Source organism: Echiichthys vipera (genome assembly GCF_963691815.1).
Source record: "Echiichthys vipera genome assembly, chromosome: 4".
NCBI lineage: Eukaryota > Metazoa > Chordata > Actinopteri > Perciformes > Trachinidae > Echiichthys > Echiichthys vipera.
The window spans coordinates 31,348,483-31,359,349 of record NC_139829.1 but is presented as its reverse complement, the minus strand read 5'-3'; the positions used below and the strand labels follow the sequence as shown (position 1 = coordinate 31,359,349).

The 10,867-nt window shown below is 47.8% G+C and overlaps 1 protein-coding gene across 1 annotated transcript in view; it reads right to left on the bottom strand.

The window, feature by feature from the left end:
* Positions 1–470: 470 nt before the first annotated feature.
* The window catches only part of nr6a1a (nuclear receptor subfamily 6, group A, member 1a), a gene marked incomplete at its 5' end in the record, with an annotated part of 111,889 nt that continues 101,492 nt past the window's right edge, over positions 471–10,867 (bottom strand). Inside the window, 6 exons of the mRNA XM_083911966.1 lie at positions 471–608; positions 1,819–1,971; positions 2,089–2,210; positions 5,338–5,592; positions 6,897–7,127; positions 8,656–8,816. Coding sequence (XP_083768092.1) covers positions 478–608; positions 1,819–1,971; positions 2,089–2,210; positions 5,338–5,592; positions 6,897–7,127; positions 8,656–8,816 — 1,053 coding nt within the window. The 3' untranslated portion in view covers positions 471–477. The remainder of the gene's footprint in view (positions 609–1,818; positions 1,972–2,088; positions 2,211–5,337; positions 5,593–6,896; positions 7,128–8,655; positions 8,817–10,867) is intronic.

Here is a 10,867-nt window from a genome sequence, read left to right as displayed (position 1 = left end):
CTTTGATTCACGCAGCGTCTTTGGACGTTCAGCCTGTGATTGAGGTGCCGAAGCGTCCGCGGGGGTTCGGTTCGAGACCCCCCCGGGGCGACTCTGCATATCACCAAAAAACGAAAAAAGAAAAGGTACCTGAAAACAGCAACAACATTTTCCTGAGGTAGTCTCATTTGTCTATCCGCCCCCGTCCGAATAAAATAAACTCTTTTAAAGTCTAGCTCTAACATTAGCAACACTGACACATTGAGCAAAACTGGATACACACTTGTAAACTCCAAAGACCAATGCATCTACGAGCATTTGTTTTGTACAGAAGCATGTGCACAGTGTAAATCAGCATACATTCAGCTCTGTCGTGTAATAAATATATAAAGAAACAAGTTACAAAAAAAAACAAACTAGCTGCTTGTCACATTCACAAGAGGGGAGACCAGTCCCTCGACTCGGGGGGTGGTTGGGGGGTGGGGGGGGTGTCGGAGTCTAGTTCCCGGAGGAGGCGGTCACGCAGGGCGGCGGGCCTGTCCTGTAGCTGGTCAGGCTGGATTTGCAGGAGTGCAAGACTGCTTTGAACAAGAGCGGGAGCTGCTCCAGAGGGACGTTCACGAGCTTCCCTGCAAACAAGTCAAGGGATGTTCGGTTTAGACGGAGGGTTAGCTTAGCGTAGCATGCTCACACTTTCATTCACTCGTTAGTTTTCATCGGATTTTGCTCAGAATAAAAAAGAAAATCAATGAACGTCAACACTTCCTGCAGATATTTCACAATAAAGGAGATCGGGGGAGAGAGAGGGATTCTGCCCTTGGTGTGAAACTTCAGTGGGAGGGCGCACGACCCCGACCTCGGCCCAGATGATCCGAGGCCCAGGCCCACTTGCACTCACACTGTTCAACTTAGAGTTGTTCCGATTTCCGGTACCAGCGTCAGAAATGCAGAAAGTGTTGGCAGCGGTATCGGCTTGAACTGAAGTACAGGCACCGATCCAACACCACGTCATTTATTAGCAAAAGGAATCTATTTAGTGGTTAGCTCTGTTAGCTCTGTTAGCTCTGTTAGCTCTGTTACGTCTGAAAGGTCCCTCACGTGCGGATGTGAAGGAGAGGCTAACTGTGGCTGTGTGTGGGCACTCAAACACCCAGCTGGACGTGTGTGCGTGTGTTTGTGTGTGTGTGTGCGTGTGAGTGTGTTTGTGTGTGCGTGTGAGTGTGTTTGTGTGTGTGTGTGTGTGTGTGGGCACCCAAACTTTAATTTTCTTAAGATAGTAAATTCTAACTGATCATAAACATAAAGAGCAAGTCTCTCTCTCAAACTGAACATTGACAACATGGTTGGTGTGCGTGTGTGTGTGTGTGTGCGCGCTTCTGTGCGTGTGCATACGTGTGTGCGTTTGTGTTCGTGTGTGTGTGTGTGTGTGTGCATGTGTATGTGTTCGTGCGTGTGTGTGCATGCGTGCATGTGCGTGTGTGTCCGTGTGCTTGCGCGTGTGTGTGTGTTGCTGGTGTGTCCTCAACATCCCTCTCATTACCAACGATTTGATCAGTAGGTGATCATAAGATGTTTGTCTGTGTTTGTGTGTGTGTGTGTTTGTGTCCGTGCGTGTGTGTGTCCGTGTGTGTGTGTGTGCGTGCGTGTGCGTGCGTGTATAATGTGTGTGTATGTGTGTGTGTGTGCCAAATTTGATCCACAGAGCGACTAACACCTTACGTAACAGCCCATTTTAAACGTTAAACAGCTGCTTCTGAGGACATCATGAAGCCTTGTTCCGACATAAAGAAGTAAAGGAAGTGAAAGTGAAATACAGGTTTGAGTGTTCGGAGTTCTCACCTGCGATGCAGCGGATCTCCGGGAGACACATCATGATCTCAGGGAAGCGTTTGGGCTGGTGCGGGTACTTGTACTCGGTGTAGTCCTGACACACGTACCAGTAGCGCTTGTTCAGCTGCTCCAGCTGGGAGATGTTGGACAGTCCCCTGATATCTGCACGGGCACAAGACAGAGGTGGAGTAAAAGCACCGTCGCGTGGAGGATCAGAGGAGAGAGGGGGGGGGGGCTTCTGCTGAGTCACACCAGAGAGAGCAGGGCTCGACTCGTCACCTTGGTTTAGGAAGTTGATGGCTTTCATGCAGGCGTACTCCTCGTTGCTGATCTTCAGCTGGTGAAACTTGCGGAACAGATAAATCAATCTCTCCATCACCTCCATACCGTCCTCACTGAAGCTGCGGAGTCAGACACAGGCTCGTCAGTTACGCTGGATAACGTAGTCGTGAATAAGATACACAATATAATAATATCATAAACGAGTGTCCAGAGGGTCAGGGTGTTTGTGTGTATCTCGGCGACTCCCCCCCGCACAACTGGGCGGTTGAATCTGGGTACAGGCGGAGCGTCATCGCGAACTCTCCATTACCGCATTACACTCCAGACTCAATACGCGGATCCCAGCCCTTACACACTGTGTGTGTCACGGTTTGGAAACCTGCCCTTCAAAGAAAGGAACTCGCTCAGCCACATCATCCAACGGTCTGGTCGCCGGATTGGAGAGACGCAGCTGTACAGTCGCTCTATACCGAACAGCTGCAGCGACTAGCCAGCTCCGCCCCAGACACCTTAGCCCATGTTTTGGCTCCAAAAGGGCACTTTAGCACACATTTTGGCTCCTAGAGGACACTTTAGCACATGTTTTGGCTCCTAGAGGACACTTTAGCACATGTTTTGGCTCCTAGAGGACACTTTAGCACACGTTTTGGCTCCTAGAGCGCACTTTAGCACATGTTTTGGTTCCTAGCGGGCACTTTAACACACGTTTTGGCTCCTAGAGGACACTTTAACACATGTTTTGACTCCTAGAGGTCACTTTGACACATGTTTTGGCTCCTAGAGGGCACTTTAGCACATGTTTTGGCTCCTAGAGGGCACTTTAACACACGTTTTGGCTCCTAGAGCGCACTTTAGCACATGTTTTGGCTCCTAGAGGACACTTTAGCACATGTTTTGTCTCCTAGAGGGCACTTTAACACACGTTTTGGCTCCTAGAGGACACTTTAGCACACATTTTCCACCCTCGTGTTTTTCAACTAGTGTCTGATTGGTTATTGGGTGTTATCAAAGTAAACTGAACTAAACTGAACCGACCTAATTACCGGAGTTTGAGCGTTATAACTGTGTGGGTTCATTTAAGCAGTGCTGTGTTTGGTTGGAGTGAAGAGGCTTAAGATGAGCATAAAGGAGTATTGCATCTATTCTGACTGTTTGAAGCTGTTCTCTGCACAAACAGAAGGTAGACTGGCTTCAGTGGGTTTACTGTCCACACGTCCGCATTAAAATCCACTGTCAAAAAACTATAAAATCCCTCCCGCCCCATTATCTTAAGCTGCTATGCTTCAGTGAACGAGGCAGACACTGGGGAGGGAACACGTCAGATCTGCTCAAAGTGCCTAACGAGCTAATCCCACAGTTTGTGAGTCTGAGAGATTCACAAAGTTTCATTCCCGCCGCTCGATTCGCTGCCTTCCCTGCTCTCACGGCTCCAAACTTTAGCGCCGTCGCTGTAAATCAGAAACCCGCTCCTAATGAACCGACGCAGCAGAACGGCACCGTATATTAGGAGGATGTGTGTCATGAGGTCAGATAGCTCCAGCCTGATTTACACAGATCCCAACCTCCCACACGTCCTGTTCTACCTGCCGGGGGGCGTGTGTGCGTCTCACATGCCAGACGGTGCTAGCCACAGGTCCGTCCTGAGGAGTCCTCCCGTTAACGGACCACTACACTGGCCCCGGTCCAACAACAATACTTTCCCTGTGCAGATCCTGAGCTCACAGAGAAGCATCGCCCTTCTGGAGGATGGTTGTTGCGGTGGGAAGAGGTGAACTCCTGATCTACCTTTCTCCTCGGTGAATTATTGTTTTGGCGAGGCTCTGCCGTAAATCCAGCGTTTAATATCGTGTGTGTGTGTGTGTTAATGGTGAGATAGCTTCAACAAAAGAGAGGTAGGAGGCAAAGTGAGTCACTGTGGGTGAGATGTTACTTTTACACGTATGGATGAGTGGGATTTCTGTAAATGCAGATGTTGGACACGCTGTAACAGTGGCGTGCACGGACTGTTTGAAGGGCAGGGGCAAAAAGGGGCACACGTGTTGGTTCATAGAGGGCACTTTAGCACGTGTTTTGGTTCGTAGAGGACACTTTAGCGCGTGTTTTGGCTCCTAGAGGGCACTTAAGCACACATTTTGGGTCCTAGAGGACACTTTAGCACACATTTTGGCTCCTAGAGGACACTTTGGCACATGTTTTGGCACCTAGAGGGCACTTTAGCACACATTTTGGGTCCTAGAGGACACTTTAGCACATGTTCTGGCTCCTAGAGAGCACTTTAGCAGACATTTTGACTCAGAGAGCACTTTAGCACATGTTTTGGCTCCTAGAGGGCACTTTATCACATGTTTGGCTCCTAGAGAGCACTTTAGCAGACATTTTGATTCATAGAGGGCACTTTAACACATGTTTTGGCTCCTAGAGGGCACTTAAGCACATGTTTTGGCTCCTAGAGGGCACTTTAGCACATGTTTAGGCTCCTAGAGGACACTTTGGCACACATTTTGGCTCCTAGAGGGCACTTAAGCACATGTTTTGGCTCCTAGAGGACACTTTAGCACATGTTTAGGCTCCTAGAGGACACTTTGGCACACATTTTGGCTCCTAGAGAGCACTTTAGCACACATTTTGGCTCCTAACGGGCACTTTATCTTTTGTTTTGGCTCCTATAGGGCACTTTAGCACATGTTTTGGCTCCTAGAGGGCACTTAAGCAAATATTTTGGTTCCTAGAGGACACTTTAGCACATGTTTTTCAACTAGTTTCTATTGTGTAACCCCGTTCTGTTTTTTTTGATTGGCTGGCCAATGGTAAGTGGCAGCCCTTGATTCCTGCCGGTTCCATAGTGAGAGACCCAGTGCTGATGAGCCCGCGGCCAGAGACATTTTGGTTATAAACACGTTTGTTTCCACATGAGAAATACAATGTGTGTGGCGGGAGAGCGTGACTGTTTTTCTTGTGAAAACATCATTGCCTGCCTTTTGACATTGATACACTGCCCTCTGGTGGACAGAAGAACATATACAACTTAATTTTGATAGCAATATAGGTCTTACTGAGGGCATTTAATAGTTAAAATATATATAAATATTTGAAAATAAATAAACAAACAAACTTCAAATATGAATTTTGGGTCCAAGCCCAGCAGCTTTAAGTCATTAAAGGCAAAAGGTAAAGTCAAAACAACCAGCGGTGGCTACTCTCTAACTCTCTGACCCCCTCTTTCCTCCCCGTGTCCTCGCCACTCACCCCTGCAGCTCATCGTCGGACGGCGTGTACTTGGCGGTGACGTCGGCCAGGTCTCCGAAGATCTGGGCGCTGTAGATGGTGAGGCAGGAGAGCAGGATGAGCTCCTGCCAGGTGGAGCTGAGCAGGCAGGTGTAGTCCTCTATGGAGAGCTCGCAGAAGAACGGCAGCTTCTTGATCCAGGAGATTTGGCGGAAGAGCAGCTCGTCCGCCAGGCGGCACAGCAGTGCGAAGAGCTCCACCTGTGTCACTTTGTACCTGGGACACACACACAAGCAATGCATGACCAAGGGTTGTCTCTGAAAGTCATCACAGACAAAGTTCCAGACTTTTCCAGACTTCTTTAAGGGCGCCCTCCCACTGTTCCTCTGTCCCGTGCCCCGTGCTTTAGGGTCCTTGTCCTCCCCTCCAGGCCCGTTTGTACTCACACTACCTGGGCCTCGGAGAATGCTTCTTGCTGCCTATACGTCATCACGCCGTAACACGTCACACGCATTGATGACGTCATGGCGATGCGTGGCTTTGTTTCCAAATCTTTCCGTAGACCTCTGAGTTTTTGTGCGTCTTGTCGAATGTTTTTGAATCTTTTCATCGACCAAATCTGCAGTAAACACTCCACCTCCGCATCACACCAACGTGAACCTTTCACCGCCATTGTTTGAAATGTCCGCGCATGGTCCCTCCTTCTTTTTTCTACGTCCCAACAGGCGCCCAGGAAATGACCTCAGAACCGCCGTAGGCCTCGTACTCGTACACGTGCGCACGCTCGTGCTCGTACATGTGCAAACGTGCTTTACAAAAGCCCACCTCTCTCAGACGGGCCGTGGACGGCCAGCTGGCCGCAGTTATGCGCAGAGCGGTTGCACTCACACTGGTCAAACGCACTAGGCTGAAAAACCTGTTTTGGCTCGGTGTGGAAGGACAGCGTGAGTGCGCCCTACGGATCTTTAAGTCAATATTTAACATCTGAACACCAACTGTTTGATGCTTATAACGTCAATAAATGGTTTTAAAATCCAACTTTTAACACGTATGTTAAATTCTGACCATTACGGTGCCATTTTTAACAGACAACAAACGTATAGTAGCTCATATATGTTCAGGTTTTGTTCCAAAGTTGACGTTTCCCTTTGCTGTAGGAGCAGCAGAGAACTGCACAGGTTCTTCCTGACTTCCTGGACATCGTTGTCAAAAGTAACGCTGCATAAAAAGAACAGGTCAAAGTAGAAACGGTTCGATTCTAACGACAGAGCACTCTTACTGGAGGGAGACGCCACAGCAGTGACGGAGGCGCTGACAGAAGGAGCTCCCCGGATTCGTCCATATGTAAAGTGTCTTGAGATAACTTTTGTTATAATTTGGCACAATAAATAAAGAAATTGAAGCTATGAAGGGCTACGTGAGTTCACCTGACAGTGCTAAACGGTTGGAAACCTCTGCATTAATCACTAATCACACGAAACAATGACATAAAGCCTCCTATCAGCGTGTAGTTTATAAACAGGGGAGGTGCACGGCCTATTCTAGTCACAGACTGGGTTCTTGGGTTTGTGTCGACTCACCCGTCCTCTATAAGCATCGGGGTTGCCAGGGGAGCCAGGTCTTCAGCAGCCACCAGCTGCAGCACCAGCGGGTGGGACTGTGGGTAGAGGCTGCGGGGCTGGGGGGCCAGCAGGCCGGACTGGGCGGCGTAGCTGAACAGGTGAGGCAGGAGCTGGTAGTGTGTGGACATGGAGGTGTTGATGTACTGGTCCCTGAGGGCTGCGGTGAAGCCGTTCATTTCCACGGAGCGGCTGGAGACACACCAAGGTCAAAGGTTACGCACACACACACACACACACACGTGGACGTTCTTTTGATATGTAGATTAAAGCAATGATCGGACATTCGGGGAAAACCACCAAAGATGATAGGAGCCACAACGCCTGCTAAAGTGCCCCCTGGGAGCCTAAACATGTGCTAAAGTGCCCTCTAGGAGCCAAACGTGTGCTAAAGTGCCCTCTAGGAGCCAAAACATGTGCTAAAGTGTCCTCTAGGAGCCAAAACGCGCGCTAAAGTGTCCTCTAGGAGCCAGGCCGCGTGCGTAAGGTTCCTCTATGAGCCAAATCGCGTGCTAAAGTGTCCTCTAGGAGCCACAACGTGTGCTAAAGTGTCCTCTAGGAGCCTATATGTGTGCTAAAGTGCCCTCTAGGAGCCACGACGCGTGCTAAAGTGTCCTCTAGGAGCCAAGGCGTGTGCTAAAGTGTCCTCTAGGAGCCACGACGCGTTCTAAAGTGTCCTCTAGGAGCCAAAACGAGTGCTAAAGTGCCCTCTAGGAGCCAGGCCGCGTGCTTAAGGTTCCTCTATGAGCCAAAACGCGTGCTAAAGTGTCCTCTAGGAGCCACAACGTGTGCTAAAGTGTCCTCTAGGAGCCTATATGTGTGCTAAAGTGCCCTCTAGGAGCCAAAACGCGTGCTAAAGTGTCCTCTAGGAGCCAGGCCGCGTGCGTAAGGTTCCTCTATGAGCCAAATCGCGTGCTAAAGTGTCCTCTAGGAGCCACAACGTGTGCTAAAGTGTCCTCTAGGAGCCAAAACACGTGCTAAAGTGTCCTCTAGGAACCAAAACACGTGCTAAAGTGTCCTCTAGGAGCCACAACTTGCATTAAAGTGCCCTCTAGGAGCCACAACGCGTGCTTAAGTGCCCTCTAGGAGCCACAACGCCTGCTAAAGTCTTCTTTAATAGCGAGGAGGTGCTTTATGTGCCCTTCTTGTCTTTCTTGCCCCAGGCCTTCATAAAGTCTGTGCACGCCACTGTCCTGCACGCTCCCTAACCCGTTACCTTGTGGTGGAACGCCACTTTAAATTATTTATTTCCAATGACAGACAAAACTTTGCGGCTCATTTTGCACCTGCACGCCAGCGCCCACGCCGCGGGGCCGCTCCGTTACTGTTGTTCATTTCTGCTCAGATCTCCTTCGATAAAACAAGAGTTCCTCTGAATCAGGCCGCGCCGGTAAACCTCATGTTTGTACATAATGAGACTAAAATAATACATTCACGGGAGGAGCGAGGAGACGACGTGCGTCCTTGATGAGCGCCGATAACAATGCGCTCGTCTCCATAGCGAGAAGAGCAAGATAGCGCGGCGAGTTCTTTGTGCTCGCTATCACCGGCGAGCCCCGAGGAGCGGCACATTCAGGCATTCTTCAGGCTCATGAATGCCTTAACTAAAGTCTGGGTGAGGCGGGAACGAGGTGTTAGACTGTCAGGGCCGGCTCATTATCTCGGTGACGGAGCGAGCGCCGACGCTCACGCGGCTGAGTGGATGAGCTGAGCGACTCACTTGGACGACAGCGTGGAGGCGGGCGACGGCTGGTTGCCCTCCGAGGCTCCGTTGCTCGGGGAGCTGTGGTCGCTGTCACCGTTGTTGCCCCAGGTGTGCTCCGGGGCGTCCTCCTTGAACTCCTGGCCCGACATGATCCGCTCGATCTCCTCCTCTGTGATCTACAACACACACACACACACACACACACACACACACAGAGAGAGAGAGAGAGAAGGTGTGGGCGTTCTTTCTGGAGCACATCCTCGTGTGTGTGTGTGTGTGTGTCTCATCTCAGTTGATTAGCGTTACGCTGCTTTTCACTTAAACGTTGAGGAGCAAGGACGCAGAGAAAGAAAGAAGGGAGGCAAATAGGTGTGTGTAGACGTGTGTGTGTGTGTGTAGAGGTGTGTGTGTTTGATTGACACACACACACACACACACGTCTAAAATAATAGACTCCTTGCCGGCGTGTGGAGGAGAAAACACAGACAAAAGCCATTTTGAAAAGCATTAGCATGGAGAAAACACGGCGTCTTGTATCTGCGGCCGCGGGGTCAACTCACTTTCATTTCCTATCAATTTAACACACACACACACACACACACACACACACACACACACACACACACACACATTCCTCATTAATGACAGAGAGGTCTTTCTTTCATTAGAAGCAAAGCTGCTTTTTAATGGAAGCCGGCGTTTACGGTGTCGGTACGTGTGTTTCTGGGATGAATTGACCGCGTCCCTCCCGTGAATGGCGGTTCAGCGGCGCCTCGCCTAGTGTCACGCGGTTCCCTCGCCATTTTGTTCTCCTGCCGGTGCTGATAATGAAGCCGGTGCTGAATAGGGGAGTAATCGGCGGCTGCGTGATTATACTGATGCTACGAAAGGTCAGGGCCCAGTCTCATTACGCGCACCGCACGAGCATCCTCACACACACACACACACACACACACACACACACACACGGACGCGAGTCATTAGCATCACGCCTCTCCAACTCTGCGTTATTTAAGTGTGAGTGCTCTTAACACGTTCACGGCGAGCGGGCCGAGCATGTATGGAGTCAGTGGGTGTCACAAAAACAACATTTGTGGAGTCTTGGCAGGGTTCAAACTCCTTTACCAAGTCACACTCAAGCACTTTTCAAGCACTTTAAAGGACTTTAAAGGTCTTTTATCGAGCTTTTCCACCTACTTTACCATCTCATGTTTCTACAAATACATATACACGTATTTAAAATGATTATTTCACTTTGTTTATATCACGTTTTAAGACATTCAAGCACTTTTAAGGACTATTTTATGAGCTTTTTCACCTCCTTACAGCTGCATGAATAACTAATTTATTAAAATACATAAAAAACAGATTAAAAATGATTATTTCACCTTTTTAAAATCATTTTAAAAGACATTCGAGCACATTCAAGCACTTTTAAGGACTTTTATCGAGCTTTTCCACCTCCTTTACCATCTCATGTTTCTACAAATACATATATGTATTAAAATGATTATTTCACTGTTTTTATATCATGTTTAAAGACATTCAAGCACTTTTCAAGCACTTAAGGACTATTTAGGAGCTTTTCCAGCTCCTTACAGCTGAGATGAATAACTCATTTATTAAAATACATAAAAACATGTGGAAAATGATTATTTTTTGGGGGGCTTTTCCACCACATTACAGCTGTGAGAAATTACATATTTCGTAAAATTCATAAAAAACATGTTGAAAATTATTATTTCCCTTTGTTTTAAATCACGTTTAAAGACATTCAAGCACTTTAAAGGTCTATTATCGAGCTTTTCCACCTCTTTACAGCTGTAATGAATGACTAACTTCTTAAAATACATATGTGAGAAATTGCATATTTATCAAAATACATAAAAAACATATTGAAAATGATTATTTCACTTGTTTTAAATCATGTTAAAAGACAATTAAGCACTTTTTGAGCACTTTCAAGGACTTTTTATGAGCTGTTCCACCTCCTTACAGCTGTGCTGAATGACTAATTTATTAAAATACATAAAAAACATTAAAAATGATGATTTCACCTTTTAAATCATGTTTAAAGACATTTAATTACTCTATAAACACCTAATAATGTGTTTTGTTTTACCAGAAGGATAAGAAATTAAATTAAAATTTCTATTCTAAAGCTTCTTCCAGCACTTTTCAAACCTTAAAAACATTAAAATTAAAGCATTTCCAAGGATTCCCAGGC